The sequence below is a fragment of the Lucilia sericata genome, unplaced genomic scaffold (assembly GCF_015586225.1).
Source record: "Lucilia sericata isolate MDLA Ls3-8-SP2 unplaced genomic scaffold, ASM1558622v1 Contig000344F_arrow, whole genome shotgun sequence".
NCBI lineage: Eukaryota > Metazoa > Arthropoda > Insecta > Diptera > Calliphoridae > Lucilia > Lucilia sericata.
The window spans coordinates 124,078-144,970 of record NW_023994364.1 but is presented as its reverse complement, the minus strand read 5'-3'; the positions used below and the strand labels follow the sequence as shown (position 1 = coordinate 144,970).

The 20,893-nt window shown below is 31.7% G+C and overlaps 4 protein-coding genes across 6 annotated transcripts; all 4 read right to left on the bottom strand.

Annotated features, from left to right (window-relative positions):
- Positions 1 to 1,661: 1,661 nt before the first annotated feature.
- On the bottom strand, positions 1,662 to 14,470 carry LOC119603855 (larval cuticle protein 65Ag1-like). Of its 3 annotated transcripts, XM_037956082.1 has the most exons (3): positions 14,324 to 14,470; positions 14,063 to 14,229; positions 1,662 to 1,768 (listed from the first exon to the last, which is right to left on the bottom strand). In XM_037956082.1, the coding sequence occupies exons 1-3, from the start codon at positions 14,428 to 14,430 to the stop codon at positions 1,737 to 1,739; spliced, it is 306 nt and encodes a 101-aa protein (XP_037812010.1). In that variant the 5' UTR covers positions 14,431 to 14,470; the 3' UTR covers positions 1,662 to 1,736. The 3 variants fall into 3 exon arrangements, with proteins under 3 accessions (XP_037812010.1, XP_037812009.1, XP_037812011.1); XM_037956081.1 differs by lacking the exons at positions 14,063 to 14,229; positions 14,324 to 14,470 and adding an exon at positions 2,029 to 2,290 and having other exon boundaries at positions 1,662 to 1,935; XM_037956083.1 differs by lacking the exon at positions 1,662 to 1,768 and having other exon boundaries at positions 13,983 to 14,229.
- On the bottom strand, positions 8,057 to 8,513 carry LOC119603858 (larval cuticle protein 65Ag1-like). The gene has a single exon (XM_037956085.1). It carries the CDS (start codon positions 8,443 to 8,445, stop codon positions 8,143 to 8,145), a length of 303 nt encoding a protein of 100 aa, XP_037812013.1. The 5' UTR covers positions 8,446 to 8,513; the 3' UTR covers positions 8,057 to 8,142.
- Positions 12,324 to 12,998, bottom strand: LOC119603857 (larval cuticle protein 65Ab1-like). The gene is made up of 2 exons (XM_037956084.1): positions 12,759 to 12,998; positions 12,324 to 12,675 (listed from the first exon to the last, which is right to left on the bottom strand). The coding sequence occupies exons 1-2, from the start codon at positions 12,866 to 12,868 to the stop codon at positions 12,471 to 12,473; spliced, it is 315 nt and encodes a 104-aa protein (XP_037812012.1). The 5' UTR covers positions 12,869 to 12,998; the 3' UTR covers positions 12,324 to 12,470.
- Positions 14,471 to 18,255: 3,785 nt separating the features above from the next.
- Positions 18,256 to 18,753, bottom strand: LOC119603852 (larval cuticle protein 65Ag1-like). Its single transcript, XM_037956078.1, has 2 exons — positions 18,597 to 18,753; positions 18,256 to 18,501 (listed from the first exon to the last, which is right to left on the bottom strand). The coding sequence occupies exons 1-2, from the start codon at positions 18,701 to 18,703 to the stop codon at positions 18,303 to 18,305; spliced, it is 306 nt and encodes a 101-aa protein (XP_037812006.1). The 5' UTR covers positions 18,704 to 18,753; the 3' UTR covers positions 18,256 to 18,302.
- Positions 18,754 to 20,893: the final 2,140 nt, after the last annotated feature.

The following is a 20,893-nucleotide window of genomic DNA, read 5'->3' as shown; positions in this document are numbered from 1 at the left end:
AACTAGGGTTCTATAGTTGAAACGAAAAGTCGACTTTTCGACTTTTTGCATTTTATGAAAAGTCGATCTTTAGTCTTTTTCATTTAATTAAAAGTCGACTTTTAGACTTTTCTACTTTTAGTATTTTATAAATAGTCGACTTTTCGACTTTTTCCGACTTTTTGATTTTTTTTTCGACTTTTTGACTATTTTCGACTTCTTTCGACTTTTTTCGACTATTTTTTAACTTTTTTCGAGTTTTCCGACTATTTTAGAGTTGTTGACTTTTTTCCACTTTTTTAAAATTTTCGACTATTTTTGGCTTGTTCTACTATTTTCGAGTTTTCGACTTTTTCCGGCTTTTTTCGACTTTTTACGACATTTCGACTTTTATTTACAAAGCCGACTTTTCGACTTTTTTCATAGACGATAGTCGAGTTATCGACTTTTTTCGACAAAAAGTCCATTGTTCGATTATTCGAAAGTCGATTTATAGAACCCTATACGGAACTTACCCCGCCCGTACGCCTAGAGTGAGTGTGTTGGATGTTGTTCTCTATGAGTGTGTTGAATGAATGAGAAGTGTGCTGGGTTGAATGGTGATGGATGAAAGGTATCTTATACAAGTAATACCATTGAATTATCCTCTCTTGTCCATGTGCAGAGTTTACTCTGTTCATACCAGATTTACCACAGTGTATTCCCTGTGATTAAGAACTAAGTCCTCGGTTTATTTGATGGATTCGTGTTTCGGTCTACCGAATATGTCTCTAGGTGATGTTGCCTACTCAACAGGGGCCCATCTACGTGGTTGTGAACGGAAGTAATGATTTTGCATCTCGGAAGCAACAGTCAGTGATTAGATAGCTCGAGTACTTGAGCAAAGTACATGTACATGGACCGGCAACACCATGTACAAAAATTGCCACCGGCGTGTAAGATACACAAAGGGGCGGTGGTGAGTCGTCTAGTTGAAAAAGTACCACCGTGAAATAAGCACTTCGACATCTTGTATCAAAATACGAAAATAAAATATAGGGGATAGGGTTAGTTATGAACCGATCCAAATTTTTCGATCCTATAAAATTTCGAATTTCCTCGCTATGAGTTATGACTGTTTAAGTCATTTTATGAAATGCAGCTTATATGGTGGATGTATCCACTAAAAAATTTTCCACAGATTTTTAGATAAAAGTAATTTTCTGAAGAGAATCTTATATGAGTAGTATGGTTAATTATGGACCGATTCTAATAAAATTAAGGAGATAGACGTTACTTTATATATAACTTGTGACAGACGGCCGGGCATGGATAGATCGTTTTAGAATTTAATAAGTACACAGTATATATATATTGGGGGTCTAAGGCCAGTTATTCTTTTTTAATGGTGGATATAAAATCAACGTACTCATATTTCTTTTGGGGTGACATCTTCTATAAGTACTTCTTATATATCAGATTTTAATTCAGAATTAATATATATTGAAGATACAGATGATGTAACAACTATGCTATGGACAAACTGCATGGGAAATTTCAAATAACGATACTTTCAGTCACAGTAGTTGTCATCGAATCATCAATCACTTTGAATAAATTCCATTTGTGAAAATATCACTCTTCTCTAATGATGATTATTTTGGAAATAATTTTCAAAAGTATTTGTAAACAAAAAAAAAAAAAACGATTTTTTTCAATTTATTATCCTTAAAAAACTAAGGCATTTTAACAATTTAACAAAGATTTATTAAGGAGACTTAAGCTTCGGGGGCAACGGGCAAATGAGCACCTTGGGGTTGGAAACCGTTTTCATCAGCAACATAGTTGACGGTGTAGGTTTGACCATCATCAGCAACGAAGGAGAAAGAGCCCTTGACGACGATAGCTTCTTCATCAGTACCAACGTTCTTCAATTGACCTTGAGCTTCAGCTTCAACACCATCGCTGGTAGCATAACTGTAAATTAAGAAAAATAGCAGGAGGTTAGAATTGATCGTCGTTGGTATTTGTTTAAGGAGTTTATTTCATAGAGAATTTTGAAATACTTACGCATATTGGAAGGATTCGGGACCAACTTCGGATTCGGATTTCAAGACGACGGCATCTTCAGGACGGGGAGCAGCCAAGGCTACGGCGAAGAGAGCAGCGAAGACAATGATGAATTTCATTTTGTTAAATTGTTATTCTATTGATAGTTCAAATCGAATGGATACTATTTGCTCGAATGTTTGGAGTTTTTATATTCTTCCAAACTGTTTTGCGCCGTAGCAAATTAAAATATGCTAAAAATCTATTTGAATATGTATGTATGCAAATTCTCATAAAAAAAATAAATATTAAAATTCGTATTGTATGGCTATTTTCAATTTAGTATAGTATTGATACAAAAGATGCTTAAAAGAAGAAGAAACCACATAAAAATTTGGACAAGTCTAAACCAGACCAGTATGACAACAATGAACAACTATCAAGTTGAGCGACTTTAATGTTTAAATTAAAAATTATTGAAATTCATTTTTTTTTATTTTACTAATTAGATGCGTGGGAATACAAAAGCAAAATAGTCTAAGTACTTAGTTTAACTACTTAAATATAAGAAGGGATTCTTGATTCATGGCAATTTCTTTAATGTTGTTAGTTTTACTTTCCTTTAGAATTTCCTTTATTATGGACCTCAAATACTTTAGATATTGCATATCACTTTTAAACTTTTACTGTTTTTTTTTTGCAACATATTCAATAAATTTGCTATTTTTAGCACTAGACATTTGCTAATATGGAAATTATTTCAAATATTCAAATGAAAGAAGCTCTAACTATAATTTAAATTTATGTACATATGCGTACACGGTTGTTTGGGAAAATTTTATAATAGAACTATTGTTTCTATTTTTAAATTCGTTAATTCGATTCAGTCAGGGTTCAATATTTTTGCGGATTTACGTAAGCAATTTAATGTTGAAGAAACATTTAAATTATGTGTAGTATTTTAGGTCTATATTCTGTGCGTCATTATGATAAATATGAAAATTTTATTTAAATTTAAAATAATAATAAAAATATTTAAAATAAAATTATATAATAATTAATTAATACATTTGATTATAAATTCTAAATAGAAGAATTATTTAATGTTTAGTTTATGATTTTTATCTTTTCAAAACATAGATTTCATATTTTTAATAAAACAATTGCTTAAAATATGTATATATACATATTTTATATATTAGGGTGTCCCATGGAGTAATACCTCTTAAAGGATGAGATTAATGCACTGAATACGAAAAAATTAAAGTCTAGTCTATAGTCTAGTCTATAGTCTAGTCTATAGTCTAGTCTATAGTCTAGTCTATAGTCTAGTCTATAGTCTAGTCTATAGTCTAGTCTATAGTCTATTCTATAGTCTAGTCTATAGTCTAGTCTATAGTCTAGTCTATAGTCTAGTCTATAGTCTAGTCTATAGTCTAGTCTATAGTCTAGTCTATAGACTAGTCTATAGTCTAGTCTATAGTCTAGTATATAGTCTAGTCTATAGTCTAGTCTATAGTCTAGACTATAGTCTAGTCTATAGTCTAGTCTATAGTCTAGTCTATAGTCTAGTCTATAGTCTAGTCTATAGTCTAGTCTATAGTCTAGTCTATAGTCTAGTCTATAGTCTAGTCTATAGTCTAGTCTTCTATAGTCTAGTCTATAGTCTAGTCTATAGTCTAGTCTATAGTCTAGTCTATAGTCTAGTCTATAGTCTAGTCTATAGTCTAGTCTATAGTCTAGTCTATAGTCTAGTCTATAGTCTAGTCTATAGTCTAGTCTATAGTCTAGTCTATAGTCTAGTCTATAGTCTAGTCTATAGTCTAGTCTATAGTCTAGTCTATAGTCTAGTCTATAGTCTAGTCTATAGTCTAGTCTATAGTCTAGTCTATAGTCTAGTCTATAGTCTAGTCTATAGTCTAGTCTAGTCTATAGTCTAGTCTAGTCTATAGTCTAGTCTATAGTCTAGTCTAGTCTATAGTCTAGTCTAGTCTATAGTCTAGTCTAGTCTATAGTCTATAGTCTATAGTCTATAGTCTATAGTCTATAGTCTAGTCTAGTCTAGTCTATAGTCTAGTATAGTCTAGTCTAGTCTATAGTCTAGTCTAGTCTAGTCTAGTCTAGTCTAGTCTAGTCTAGTCAAGTCTAGTCTAGTCTAGTCTAGTCTAGTCTAGTCTAGTCTAGTCTAGTCTAGTCTAGTCTAGTCTAGTCTAGTCTAGTCTAGTCTAGTCTAGTCTAGTCTAGTCTAGTCTAGTCTAGTCTAGTCTAGTCTAGTCTAGTCTAGTCTAGTCTAGTCTAGTCTAGTCTAGTCTAGTCTAGTCTATAGTCTATAGTCTAGTCTAGTCTATAGTCTAGTCTAGTCTATAGTGTAGTCTAGTCTATAGTCTAGTCTATAGTCTAGTCTAGTCTATAGTCTAGTCTATAGTCTAGTCTATAGTCTAGTCTATAGTCTAGTCTATAGTCTAGTCTATAGTCTAGTCTATAGTCTAGTCTATAGTCTAGTCTATAGTCTAGTCTATAGTCTAGTCTATAGTCTAGTCTACAGTCTAGTCTATAGTCTCGTCTATAGTCTAGTCTATAGTCTAGTCTATAGTCTAGTCTATAGTCTAGTCTATAGTCTAGTCTATAGTCTAGTCTATAGTCTAGTCTATAGTCTAGTCTATAGTCTAGTCTATGGTCTAGTCTATAGTCAAGTCTATAGCCTAGTCTATGGTCTAGTCTATAGTCTAGTCTATAGTCTAGTCTATAGTCTAGTCTATAGTCTAGTCTATAGTCTAGTCTATAGTCTAGTCTATAGTCTAGTCTATAGTCTAGTCTATAGTCTAGTCTATAGTCTAGTCTATAGTCTAGTCTATAGTCTAGTCTATAGTCTAGTCTATAGTCTAGTCTATAGTCTAGTCTATAGTCTAGTCTATAGTCTAGTCTATAGTCTAGTCTATAGTCTAGTCTATAGTCTAGTCTATAGTCTAGTCTATAGTCTAGTCTATAGTCTAGTCTATAGTCTAGTCTATAGTCTAGTCTATAGTCTAGTCTATAGTCTAGTCTATAGACTAGTCTATAGTCTAGTCTATAGTCTAGTCTATAGTCTAGTCTATAGTCTAGTCTATAGTCTAGTCTATAGTCTAGTCTATAGTCTAGTCTATAGTCTAGTCTATAGTCTAGTCTATAGTCTAGTCTATAGTCTAGTCTATAGTCTAGTCTATAGTCTAGTCTATAGTCTAGTCTATAGTCTAGTCTATAGTCTAGTCTATAGTCTAGTCTATAGTCTAGTCTATAGTCTAGTCTATAGTCTAGTCTATAGTCTAGTCTATAGTCTAGTCTATAGTCTAGTCTATAGTCTAGTCTATAGTCTAGATAGTATAGTCTAGTCTAGTCTATAGTCTAGTCTATAGTCTAGTCTATAGTCTAGTCTATAGTCTAGTCTATAGTCTAGTCTATAGTCTAGTCTATAGTCTAGTCTATAGTCTAGTCTATAGTCTAGTCTATAGTCTAGTCTATAGTCTAGTCTATAGTCTAGTCTATAGTCTAGTCTATAGTCTAGTCTATAGTCTAGTCTATAGTCTAGTCTATAGTCTAGTCTATAGTCTAGTCTATAGTCTAGTCTATAGTCTAGTCTATAGTCTAGTCTATAGTCTAGTCTATAGTCTAGTCTACAGTCTAGTCTATAGTCTAGTCTATAGTCTAGTCTATAGTCTAGTCTATAGTCTAGTCTATAGTCTAGTCTATAGTCTAGTCTATAGTCTAGTCTATAGTCTAGTCTATAGTCTAGTCTATAGTCTAGTCTATAGTCTAGTCTATAGTCTAGTCTATAGTCTAGTCTATAGTCTAGTCTATAGTCTAGTCTATAGTCTAGTCTATAGTCTAGTCTATAGTCTAGTCTATAGTATAGTCTATAGTCTAGTCTATAGTCTAGTCTATAGTCTAGTCTATAGTCTAGTCTATAGTCTAGTCTATAGTCTAGTCTATAGTCTAGTCTATAGTCTAGTCTATAGTCTAGTCTATAGTCTAGTCTATAGTCTAGTCTATAGTCTAGTCTATAGTCTAGTCTATAGTCTAGTCTATAGTCTAGTCTATAGTCTAGTCTATAGTCTAGTCTATAGTCTAGTCTATAGTCTAGTCTATAGTCTAGTCTATAGTCTAGTCTATAGTCTAGTCTATAGTCTAGTCTATAGTCTAGTCTATAGTCTAGTCTATAGTCTAGTCTATAGTCTAGTCTATAGTCTAGTCTATAGTCTAGTCTATAGTCTAGTCTATAGTCTAGTCTATAGTCTAGTCTATAGTCTAGTCTATAGTCTAGTCTATAGTCTAGTCTATAGTCTAGTCTATAGTCTAGTCTATAGTCTAGTCTATAGTCTAGTCTATAGTCTAGTCTATAGTCTAGTCTATAGTCTAGTCTATAGTCTAGTCTATAGTCTAGTCTATAGTCTAGTCTATAGTCTAGTCTATAGTCTAGTCTATAGTCTAGTCTATAGTCTAGTCTATAGTCTAGTCTATAGTCTAGTCTATAGTCTAGTCTATAGTCTAGTCTATAGTCTAGTCTATAGTCTAGTCTATAGTCTAGTCTATAGTCTAGTCTATAGTCTAGTCTATAGTCTAGTCTATAGTCTAGTCTATAGTCTAGTCTATAGTCTAGTCTATAGTCTAGTCTATAGTCTAGTCTATAGTCTAGTCTATAGTCTAGTCTATAGTCTAGTCTATAGTCTAGTCTATAGTCTAGTCTATAGTCTAGTCTATAGTCTAGTCTATAGTCTAGTCTATAGTCTAGTCTATAGTCTAGTCTATAGTCTAGTCTATAGTCTAGTCTATAGTCTAGTCTATAGTCTTGTCTATAGTCTAGTCTATAGTCTGGTCTATAGTTTAGTCTATAGTCTGGTCTGTAGTCTATAGACTAGAGTAATATTTGCGTTTGATTTCTAAAAGAAATAAGATAACATATACAGAAAGTTCCATAAGAAGTTCGAAATAGTACTCTGATAGATTTCGGAATTACTTATTGAGGTTTAATTTCATGTCTATATGCCTGAGGGATGTTTCCCTGCTCAATACATACATACATTTCGCTTATTTCCTACAAGACCGTAATCATAAAACTTTGGGTTTTAGTTGTATTTTATTTTTTAGTATTGTCGGCCTTGGCCACCAAAAATTTGCATTATTTTAATTCCGAAATATTAACATTTCTTTTTTTGATTTTTTGAAAGAGGGGTTATATTGGGTTAAAGGTTAATATGGGCCTATCCTTATAAACATTGGTAGAGGGATTTAGATTAATATTGAAGTTATTTATGAAGAATTTAATCGTGATAGTACTGTTTAATTGAATAATTTACTTTCAATTCATTTTCTGAAGGGGACTTTGTATGGGGCCTAAGGTAAAACTAGGCCCTATCATTACGAAAACTCATTTAAATCTTATTCAAAACTAATTTCTGCAATTTTTTATAGAGATATTAGAACATTTAACATAATTATGAGCAAACATAGTTAGCTAGGGGTTAGGGTTTCATAAAATTCTCTTGAAAATTGCAACTTTTATCGTGCGCACAAAGTTTTAAGTGGACACACAGACGAAAGGACAGATATGTAAATGGCTTATACTTTTTACTTTAAGTTGGTCGATAGACAAATATTTTTGGGTGTTACAAACATCAGTACCGCAATTCAGTAACTTTTTAACTAAAAAATTTTGTCAGTTCACGTTAATAATTTTATATTTTAAAAATATTTCAATACAAAACTTTTGACATTCTCATATTTTTCAAATCTTTGTCGTTAAAATATTCTAAGGTCGTTAAAAAGTTACAGAATTGAAAATTCGTTAATGCAACCGATATTTATCGTTACTTTACGATATCGGTAGTTAAAATTAAAAAATTACAGAATTGCGGTACGGAACAAGTCGTTTTTATAAGTAAGTCATTGTAAGAGTACTCAAAAGTAATGTAGACGCTGTGTAGTAATAATTATAAAGTACGTGGTTTTGTAAGTACATGCCATTACCGAGTTTGTGCTGGGTTTTTTTTAACACAATAAATTTTTAACAAAAAAGTTTAATCTAATTAATTTTTTTATTCAAATAGTTTTAACAAATCCATTAATTACATTCAACATAAAAACGAGATAAACATAAACAACTTAAGCTTCAGGAGCTACGGGCAAATGAGCACCTTGGGGTTGGAAACCGTTCTTATCAGCAACATAGTTGACGGTGTAGGTTTGGCCATCATCACCAACGAAAGAGTATGAGCCACGTACAACAATTTCTTCATGATCGGTACCTTGATCGTGTAATTCTCCTTCAGCATCATGTTTGCTACCATCAGAAGTTTCCGAAACGAATTTGAAGCTTTCGGGTTGGACATCGAGGTCGCGTTGAACAATTTCAACTTCAGCCAAAGCGATGGCGAAAAGAGCAACGAAAACAATGATGAATTTCATGTTGAAAGGATTTGTTTGGATTACTAGTTCGATTCTAACTAATGATTTCAGTAAAGATTTTTTAACTTTATATAAAAATTGTTGCTTTAGTCGCAAGACATTTCTTTTCGCTACGGTTCAGAATAACTAGAAAATTTTCAACTTTTGTTTTCTTTCGATCATCATTTGTTATTGTTGGTGGTGTTCATATGTTCATATGTATCGAACAAGAATAATGTGTTAGACGTGTATATGTGGATTTAGTATAACAAGTTATAATAGGGAAGCATGCGACAGACTATTATTCGTATATCTGTACATATCTTTTGTTTTTAATTTTAATCTCTTCCCATTATTAACAACATCATTTATCATAGAAATATTTGTATGTTAGTATGTATTGCTGTTGTTTTAATTTTAGATGAACTTGTTTACAATTTTGACAAATTTTCTATTTTTTATTGAAAATTTATTTAAATCTAAATAAATTGCTAAATCATAGAACAATGATTGATAGACAACAGTTTGGAAGTACTCTATACGATATTGAAAACTACTAAGAACAATTTATTGATTACTTCAACTACTTTTGCAGGCACTTTGGACTATATGAAGATTGTAATGAACCAGGTCCTTTTGTTTGATAAAAATGGGTTTAGATTTAATAAAGGATTTATATTAAGTACCGTTTGTTTTTATTTAATGAAATAGGAAGAATAATTTTAGGAGTATTACAATAGCTTCCAAGTTTCAAGCTTATCATAGAACCTAATTTGTATCATTAATAAGTAACTAAATATGCCTTAAATCGTGCAGTAGGGTGTAATATGTGAATATATTTTTTATTTAAAGTGACATAAGAAGAACTCAAACTGAAAAAATCATGCGTATTATAGTAAAAACATGTAGTAGGTATGTTTAGTTCTTATTTAAATATTAACAAGTTTTCGAAACTGGAATTTAATTTTCAAGTTTTAATTTTTAAATTCGATTCTTAGAAATAACAAAATTAAAATTAAAACAATATTAAGTACATACATACATATGTATCAGTTGCGCACATCTGATACATATACCATCAATATGCTGGTGTCCTTTTTGTTAAAGGTATGATTTTTTTGTTGACCTTTTGCCACATTTAGGTTATCCAATATTTGATCGCATAAACGCCTTAAACATAAGTATTTAATTTGTTAAATTTAAATATTTGTGGGCATGTGTATCTGTCAAAATATTTAATTTCAATTAATTATTAAATCAAAAAATCTAAAGATTGTGTCAAGTATTTTTAAATGTCAAAAACAAAATGAGTATTTAATTGTAATTAATTAATTACATTCTTTGTGTGTGTTTGTTTTTTAACACTAAATTTTATAGGAAATAAATGTTTAATTTCTTCAAGATTTTTTGTGTTATTTAATTGCCCTGCAGTTCGTGGTGACTGTATTGATCTTATAATTATATCCATCTCCTTCGTGAGAAGTGTAGATGTCGAAGTACTTTACGTAAACACATGTCTTATTTTCAGTTGGCCTTTTTTCACGGTGGTATTTTTTCAACCACTGGGTGAGCTGACTAGGCGACTCACCAATGACCCTTTGTGTTTCTTACACGCCTGTGGAATTTTTTGTACATGGTTCTGCCGGTCCATGTACAAGCACTTTGTTCAAGTACTCTGACCACTGATGCCCCGTTGCTTAACTTCCGAGATGCAAAAACATCACTTCCGTTTACTACCAACCATATGGGATGGCCTCTGTTGAATCGGCAAACAGAACCTAGAGTCGTAGACCGAATCAATCAAACAAGCCGAGGACTTTGTTCTTAATCACAAAGAACACACTGTGGTAAATCTGATATAAACAGAAAAAAACCCTCAACATACATCCACAAGGAAGGAACATTCTATTGAATCACTTGTATAAGACACCTTTCATCCATCACCATTCAACCCAGCAAACTTCCATTTATTCGACAACTCACAGAGAATAACATCCGACACACTCACTATAGGTACTTATACGGGTGGGTTAATTCCGTATCCCTTCGGCAACAACCGAACTTGTTCATAATTATTGACTCAACCGTGCATAAGTCTTTTAACCATCATTCTCTTCCCCCGAATATGGATTTAAATCACAGCTATCACGTGTACCCCGGAAGGTCCTTTCCAATAAAACTGCTCACTTCTCATTCATCCGACACACTCATAGATAGGTATACGGGCGGGTATGATCCGTATATCCTTACATTCATCCTGAATCATATACATTTAACATCAACTAATTTCCAATGCTTAGTCCCTCAGTCATTCTTCTGTGGGGTACCTGTTGACTTCGGCAACAGCACCGAACTTATCCTGAAATATAGATTTCACCGTGCTTGAGTTCTTTAACCAACATTCTCTTCTCACGAATTTGGGTTTAAACCACAGCCCCTACATGGATGCCGAAGTAAGCTCTTCCAACTTACCAGCCAGGACGAAGTCCTTTGGACAATTAGCCACCCGTAGTACCAGATTATGTGGTTCTCTATTTCGACCCCATGTCAAATCATTTCAAGGAAAGGCCGAGGATACATTTGATCATCACAAGTTTATAGTCCCGGCAGACTAGAGGTATTTGTAGCACCTCTTTTCCCCGGGATTGCAATCACACCAAGATGGCGTCTTTCATCAAGGTTAAATGACCCCGGGGGTGTGCGTGTGTATTTTGAAATCAGTTTTCACATATCTGGGATATCTGCGAGATCCGAATCTTCAATAATTCTATCAGACATGCTTTCGGTAGAAAATCTATTTAAAATCAGCAAAATCATATCATAAATAACGGAAATAAGAGTAAAAATTTTCGTTCTTCAAAAGGTACCTTTAGATTTTTTTTTGATATTGAATCAAGGAACATGAAATTAAGCATGTAGAGCCCGAATTAAACAAGTGACAACCTATTTAGGTGGACTTTTTGCTACCTTTTCATGCTTCAAAAGATACTTTTTGAATTTTCTATCATATTGAACCTAGAAATATAAAATTAAGTATCTAGAACCCGGAGTAAATGAGAACCTATAAAATGGGACTTCTTTTTGGTACTTTTTCGTTCGTCAAAAGGTATATTTCTTAATTCTAAAAGATTACTGCTTTATGTTATAAACCCCACACAATTTATTGAATATCACTGTCTTTTATAAAAATTATAGTTAATTTAACTCGTTTTTCTTCAATTTTTTTGGCAGAAGAAGAAAACAAAGTTTTTGACGCCAATCTGTTGTTAAGCCAAAAAAAATCAAATTCAATAAAAAAATAAATAAAATAAAACTCAACAAATAAATAAATATAAAAAATTAAAAAAAACTTGTTGGCTGCCTTATATCAGAGTGATTTTAGCAAAGGTGATCAGCTTTTAGGAGACATGTATGAATATTGTCGAAAAATACTCAAATACAACACCAATTGGAATTTGCTGGACGGAAGCAAAGTGAACAAATTCAATGCTTCGTGTTTTTTTTCATAGTTTGATAAAAAATATGGTGGTACATCAGAAAATTTATAAATTCAACAATAAAAGTAATAATTATGGTTCTACTATTATTAATAATTTCTTGGTATTTTAATCAGACAGTTATGGTTAAATAAAAATTGCATCCAGCCTTAGCAAACGGAGGCCAAATAGAGTTTTAACTTTTTTCTTTTAAACAGTTTTCTATGCTGACAGTTTAAATAAATATATAGTTTGAGCGCAAAAAATAAATGTTGAATTTTGTCATTTAAATGTAAATGTCATGGTTGAGGTTTTGATTTTTGACATATTTATTTCAAGTTGATTTTACCTTAAAATATTTTTAAATGGACGACAAGTAAGTAATTTTTGTCTAAATGATAGGACCGGTATTAAACACATTTGTTTCATTTTTATCGTTATGCAAATTAGTATATTTATTAAAATCACAATATTATACACACATACACATTAACGTCAAATCAACAAATATTTCGTTTAAACAATAATAAGGAGAACTCAAGACATTTTTATTTATGGGGATCGAATAATTTAATGGTTTTTAGGCAAAGGAGGCAAATGTTCACCAGAAGGTTGGAAGCCATTTTCATCGGCTACATAGTTGACGGTGTAAACTTTGCCATCATGTTCATCCTTGTAAGAGAAACTGCCATGGACTACAATGGCTGCATGTTCAGTACCAGCGTCTTTAACTTGACCCTCTTCATGACGGGAAGTGCCATCACTGGTCTCAAGACTATTTTCACAAAATATGGAATTACATTTTAAAATTACAAAATCCTTATAAACATTATAAGTAGGAGTTAACTAAACACTTACTCAAAGGAATAACTTTCAGGTCCCACATCGGAAGAGGATTTCAGAATTTCAGCATCTGGTCTCGCCAAAGCCAAGGCAAGTAGGGCAGCAAAAATGATGAAGGATTTCATTCTAAACACTTTTTTATTATTGTTGTTTGCTAAAAAGTTTAATACTTTTTGACTAAATCGAGAAAGTGGAATAGAGTTTTTATACTCGTTGCACTTAATTTCTCTAAGTAATTGTCATTGTTTCGGTTCTTGAAATTCAATTGTTTTTTTTTTCTTAATACTTAAATTTATTTTGTTTGTTTACTTTTTAGATAACGGTTATAAAAAAACTTGTTCTAATTAAATACTGGAATTATTTTCAAATAATTTTATTATTAACAAATTACAGATGTTTTTTTGAAAATGAAGTTCTCTTTAAAAATCCTGTCCCAGTAAATTAGTCAGACATGAAATACTAAAGTTTGATGACTTTTTAAAGCAAAACAAATTGTCTTCTATTCGCAGATATTAATTGGGTATTATTTATAATTAAACATAATTAAAAAAAAATTGTATAAACTTCCCGGTAGGAAATTTGTCAAATAAATATATTATGTTAGTTTATAGAATCGAACTTAACTTGTTCAGTTTCGCGACTTACGTTTGTCACTTTGCTTAAACGGTATTGGCACCTCTGATTGAAAGTACATCCAGTATACTGGATGAGTGCCTTCCATTAATAATAATATCCTTCCTAGAACATTGATCTTGAGATGTTCACGTTGCCTTGTAGAAAAGCTTATCCAGGCGACAACATGATGAGGTTTGTGTCCACTTGAGATGGGGAATAAATCAAGATAGGTACTGGGCACAGCCAGGTTTGGACCAACCAGACTGTTGCTTGATATCCAACATTCCCTACGAAAAATATCTGAGTCAATAACGTAGAAAATAGTTACGTTATATATGAGTACGTATATAACGTAACTATTTTCTCCAAATCCTTATTAGGATGGTCTCGTTGTATAAGTGCTAGGATAATTAATAATCCGATTCAACCAAGGGCTCGCTCTTGGACCAAAAGTATTGCGTGTGCCAAATTTAATAGAATTATGTTCAAAATGGCGACCGTACTTTGATTAGACTATAGACTAGACTATGGACCAGATTATAGATCAGACTATTCACTAGAATATATATGTATCATAGACTAGAAAAGATTTTTTAACTTAATAATATTAAAACAAAGTCCTAGTTTTTCTTTCAAATAAACAAATATTTATTAATAAATAACAATCACAACTTAAGCTTCGGGGGCAACGGGCAAATGAGCACCTTGGGGTTGGAAACCGTTTTCATCAGCAACATAGTTGACGGTGTAGGTTTGACCATCATCAGCAACGAAGGAGTAAGAGCCCTTGACGGCAATAGCTTCTTGTTCGGTACCAACATTCTTCAATTGACCTTGAGCTTCAGCTTCAACACCATCGCTGGTAGCATAACTGTAAATATATAAAAAATCAGAAAATTAGTTATGCTTCTTTTGATAATAGTGGGATAAATTAAGTAATAATTTCAAAATATTAAAATACTTACGCATATTGGAAGGATTCGGGTCCAACTTCAGATTCGGATTTCAAGACAACGGTTTCTTCGGCCAAAGCAATGGCGAAAAGAGCAACGAAAACAAAGATGAATTTCATTTTGATTGGATTTTTGTTCTTAGCGATAGACGTTAGATCAATGATAAAAGTCTGATACTGTGTGGTTGTTTAAATACTAAAATAAAATTGTTATATTTTGCATAATTTTATTTCACATAAACATATTTGTGCGTATGTTTATACATTTATTTAGGCATATTTTTTATATTGAAATGGGGTATTGTTGTAATAAGTATTTTATTTTAATATTTAAAAATAAAAATTATACTTATGTACGTCATTAGTTTTTTGTATGTTTTATAAACTTGTTTCGGTAAATGTATTTTTGTTTAATATGTACTAGAACGCGTGTTATAGGAAAGTAAGTCTGACCAAAGATTTCATGTATTATTATCAAAAATCACATTTCCCACGCCTACTCTACCTGTAATTATTGAGTTCTACTATGTATATTAGAAAAACGGACAGACAAATTGAATTACTATTGTGAATAAACGCTGTTTTCTCTATATTATCCTTAATTAGATTTGAGAATTTCTCTTGAGATTATTTTAATTTAAGAAAATTAACATAAACAGTTGATTTTTAGTAAAATATTTAAAAAAATGATATCTATGATTTGTTTTCCATTCGAATCTTACGATGTTATAACATATTAGAACTAACTAAATGGTTCAGAATACAAAAAAAATATTATTCGGAATTACTTAAAAAAAGCTTTTTCCATATATTCCATCCCTACTGGAGAAGACACTTGAATTAAAGTCTTCCTTTTGATGTTGGACTCTTTGGTAAAATTTCCGTACTTTATTTCTACTTCTGTTCTTTTTAATTTCCTCACACTCACGTCTTTCCATCTTCTTCTTTTTGCTCCAGAATAGGCACTTTTCCGCAATTTTTATAACATTGGTTTCTTGGGGGAGACGTTTGATGCCCAAGTAGAGATGTAGCAGAATTTTCCAGGCAATATGTTCACATTGTGTATCAATATCATCGGGACAAGGAGTGATTTAAAGCAATTAGGTTAATTTTAAGGAATACGCCGTTGCTATATTCGGCACCTGCAGATTAGCAACATTTAACATTTTCCGTGTCTCAGTTTCGTGACTTACGTTTGTCTCTTTGCTTAATCGGTATTAGAACCTCTGATTCAAAGTACATTCAGTATACTGGATGAGTGCCTTCCATCAATAATAATATGCTCAATCTGCTTCCTAGAGAATTAATCTTGAGATGGTCACGTTGCCTTGTAGAAAAGCTTATCCTGACGACACCATGAGGAGTACAGTGTCCACTTGAGATGGGAAATAAATCAAGATAGGTACTGGGCACAGCCAGGATTGGACCAATCAGACTGTTGCTTGATATCCAACATTCCCTACGAAAAATAGCTGAGTCAATTTTGGTATAGGTACATACACATATTTAACGTAACTATTTTCTCCAAATCTTTATTAGGATGGTCTGGTTGTATAAGAGTTAGGCTAACTAATAATCCGATTCAACCAAGGGTTCACCCATGGGCCAAGAGTATTGAGTGTGCCAAATTTAATCGAATTATACTCAAAATGTCGACTATAGACTAGACTAAAAACTAAAATATATATCATAGACTAGAAAAGATTTTATAACTTAACTAGCTATACCCAGTGTGCTTCGCTACCCTCATCGTAATGGAATAAAATAAATATCATTATTGTAAATGTATATATATATCTGCAATATCAAAAATTCCCCTTTTAGAGAACTCTTTAAGTTTGATTTTATGATTCTAGTCTCAATATTACAGAAAATTAAAAAAAAAAAAACAGTTGAAGAACGAAAAAGTACCAGTCAGTGCCTTTTTATATATTTTCATTAAATCAGGATGACGCATGTTTAATTTTCAACCAGAAACTAAATAAATCGCATACAGATTTTTATATAATCAGGAAGCTGCATGTCCAATTTTATGTTTTTAGGTTCAATATTATAGAAAAGTATCAATTTTCGTTCAATTAGGATACTGCGTGTTTAATTTTATGTTTATTGAATATTTTAGAAAGCTCTAAAAGTACCAGTACCAGTGAAGTACGAAAAAGTACCAAAAGACCTATTTTATTTAATTTCATGTTCCTAAGTTCAATATTATAGAAAATTCAAAAAGTACCAATATAAGAACGAATAGTACCAGAAAATATTCCAGTTTAAATTTTCATGCACTCAAGTCCCTCATTGCTTAGTTTTATGTCTACCAAAGGGCCCACTTTTATAGATTATAATTAACTCCACATGCTTAATTTCATGTTTCTAGGATCAATATTATAAAAAACACAAAAAGTACCTTTTGAAGAACGAAAAATTACCAAAAAGTGCCCTTTTATAGGTCCTCACTTAATCCGGGCTCAATTTCAAGTTTCTAGGTTCAATATTATACAAAAATCCAAAAAGTATCTTTTGAAGAACGAAAAAGTACCAAAAAGTCCCTTTTTATATGTTCTCACTTAATCCAGGCTCTACATACTTAATTTCATGTTTCTAGGTTCCATATTATAGAAAATTCCTTTTGATGATCGAAAAAGTACCAAAAAGTCCCCTTTTATTGATTCTCATTTACTCCGGGCTCTTATATTATACAACTCTACATATTATACAAAAATCCAAAAAGTAGCTTTTGAAGAACGAAAAAGTACCACAAAGTCCCCTTTTTGCTTAATTTCATGTTTCTAGGTTAAATTTTATAGAAAACTCAAAAAATACCAGTCGAAGGACGAAAAAGTACCAAAAAGTCCCCTTTTATAGATTCTCATTTACTCCGGGCTCTACATGCTTAATTTCATGTTTCTAGGTTAAATTTAATAGAAAACTCAAAAAGTACCGGTCGAAGTACGAAAAAGTACCAAAAAGTCCCCTTTTATAGATTCTCATTTACTCCGGGCTCTACATGCTTAATTTCATGCTTCTAGGTTTAATTTTAAAGAAAACTCAAAAAAATACCTGTGTAGAACGAAAAAGTACCGAAAAGTCCCTTTATTATTAATTTCATGTTTCGATTTCAATATCAAAGAAAACTCAAAAAGTACCAGATAAAGAACGAAAAAGTACCAAAAAATATCACTTGGTACCGGGGTTCCAAATAACACCTCATTAGCATATTTAGTGTTTCTAAATCTAAAAATTTTATCTAAATTGGATCATTGTGTTTGAATAAAATCAAATTTCCCGTTTTTACCCCTTTTGGTACTTTTTTTCTACCCATTAACGAAATAAAAATTCTATTCCAAAATGTTGCAACATCGTAGTGGGAGCCCGTTATTATGTATTTATATGTATAAGTTAATAAACCAAAATCAATATTTTATGAAAAAAGTACCAAAAATGGGTACAATTTTCACCCCTTAAACATCCGAATAACCAAAAAGTACTAAATTTATATTTTTATTTTTTCGTCAAGTTATGAAGGAGTCAAAAATATTGTTTGAATGTTCACTGGTTTAAAAGATACATGGGGTGCAAAAAAAGTACCAAAATACAGTTTTTACCCGTTTATTCCCTAAAGGGGCCGAAATTGAAAAAAGTACCAGACACCTGTCCGCTTATTTTTTAAATGAACGACGATAAGCTTTAAACTATTTTTGTATCTTTTCTAGTTTAGGAGATATGAGGTTACCGAATTTACCCGTTTTTACCCTTTTTTACCCCCTAAACATTCGAATTTCCAAAAATCCCGTCTTAGTGGCTCTATTTGGCGGGAGACCAACCTCCTGTCCAAATTTCAGCTCTTTAGCTTCAACCGTTTAGGCTGTGGGATGATGAATCAGTCAGTCAGTCAGTCAGTAACGTTAGAATTTTATATATATAGATAATAAAACAAAATCCTAGATGTTTTCTTTTAAATAAACAAATTTTTATTAATAAATAACAATCACAACTTAAGCTTCAGGGGCAACGGGCAAATGAGCACCTTGGGGTTGGAAACCGTTTTCATCAGCAACATAGTTGACGGTGTAGGTTTGACCATCATCAGCAACGAAGGAGTAAGAGCCCTTGACGGCAATAGCTTCTTGTTCAGTACCAACATTCTTCAATTGACCTTGAGCTTCAGCTTCAACACCATCGCTGGTAGCATAACTGTAAATGATAAAACAATTCAAAAATTTAGTTATGCTCCATTTCGTAACTGTTAGGAAGTTTAAGTAAAAATTTCAAAATCTTAAAATACTTACGCATATTGGAAGGATTCGGGTCCAACTTCAGATTCGGATTTCAAGACAACGGTTTCTTCGGCCAAAGCAATGGCGAAAAGAGCAACGAAAACAAAGATGAATTTCATTTTGATTGGATTTTTGTTCTTAGCGATAGACGTTAGATCAATGATAAAAGTCTGATACATTGTGGTTGTTTAAATACTAAAATAAAATCGTTATATTTTGCATAATTTTATTTCACAAAAACATGTTTGCGTATTTATTTAGGCATATTTTTTATATTGAAATGGTGTATTGTTGTAATAAGAATTTTATTTTAATATTTAAAAATTAAAATTATACTGATGTTCGTCACTATTTCTTTTTTTAACTTGTTTCGGTAAATGTATTTTTGTTTAATATGTACTAGAACGCGTGTTATAGGAAAGTAAGGCTGACCAAAGATTTCTAATAATACATTATCAAAAATCACATTTCCCGCGTCTACTCTACATGATCTTATTGGGTTCTACTATGTATATTAGAAAAGCGGACAGACAAATTGTTCTTAGTTTTTTCGCTTTCTGAATTACTATTGTGACAAAACGCTGTTTTGAGAATTTCTCAATTTTGAATTTTACTCGGAACACTTTTGATTGTTTTATTTTAAGAAAATTAACATAAACAGTTGATTTTTAGCAAAATATCTAAAAAATTATATCTATGATTTGTTTTTCATTCGAATCTTATGATGTTATAATATATGTATTAGAGCTAACTAAATGGTTCAAAATACAAAAAAATTATTATTCGGATTTACTTGAAAAATGCTTTTTCCATATATTCAGCATACTGGATATATCTGAAACGAGGTTTCTATTTCCACCCCTACTGGAAAAGACATTTGAACTAAAGATTTCCGTTTGATGTTGGACTCATTGGTAGAATTTCCGTACTTTATTTCTACTTTTGTTAAGAAGTATAACATTCTTTTCAATTTCCTCACACTCACGTCTTTTCATATCTTTCTTTTTGCGCCAGAATAGGAACTTTTCCGCAATTTTTATACCATTGGTTTCTTGGGGGAGAGATGTAGCAGAATCCTTCAGGCAATATGTTCTCATTGTGTGTCAATATCATCGGGACAAGGAGTGATTTAAAGCGATTGTATTAATTTTGAGAAATACGCCGTTGCTATATTCGGCACCTGCAGATTAGCGACATTTAACATTTTCCGTGTCTCAGATTCGCGACTTACGTTTGTCACTTTGCTTAATCGGTATTGGCACCTCTGATTCAAAGTACATCTAGTATACTGGATGAGTGCCTTCTATAGGAAAGCTTATCAGGCAACACTATGAGGAGGTCTGTGTCCACTTGAGATGGGCAATAAATCAAGATAGGTACTGGGCCAAGCCAAGTTTGGAGCAATCAAACTGTTGCTTCATATCCAACATTCTCTACGAAAAATAGTTGAGTCAATTTTGGTATAGGTACATACCAGTGACGAGAAATTACAAACTGAAAACTTAAAATTTTAAGTTTTTATCATAATAATATAAAACATTTGCGTTCAAAATTAAATATTTTTTTTGTTTCAATTCAAAAACAAATTAAAAATTTACTTAAAATTTCTTTTCAACAAAGTTTTAAAAAAATTTTGGAAAAAAAACTTTTTTTTATGTACAAAAAACGTTTTTATAGATAGACAAATTTACTTTTATAAGCATACATTTTAGACATTAGTTTAAAATTTTTACAGTTATACTAAGATATCTTTGAATATTTGGGACGCGTGGGTTTGTGATCGATCAAAATTTATACTTTTACTGTCAGATGATAGAAATGCAGGAAGATTTTCGCGCATATTTCTTAAAACTTTGAATTTGATATGTTCCTTGCAATGCTTAATCGCATAATAATCCAGAATATATGTATACATTCTTTAGGACTCAGATAAACGTTTCTAGGTTCTATCACCACTGATGGTGGAGTGTATAAATATTTATAAATGTTTTTTTTTTTTTTTTTTTGCGTAATAATCTTAAGAAAGTAGGGAATTTTTGATAGCCATTTGGATAAAATTAAAGAAATCATTTTTAGAAAAATTGTAGTGAGATCTGGATTACCAAGCACTATCGACTCTTTCAAAAATTTGTTACTTAACTATTACCACTTTCTGTCCATGGGACACTCTGATATACATAAGCTAAATGTTGAATAAATTTTATTGTGATTTTAGTGATAAATTTTTAGTATTATGAACGACGACCTAATTTTCTGAAGGGCAATTTACATGGGGCTATGGTCAAACTAAGGCCAATTATTATGAAAAT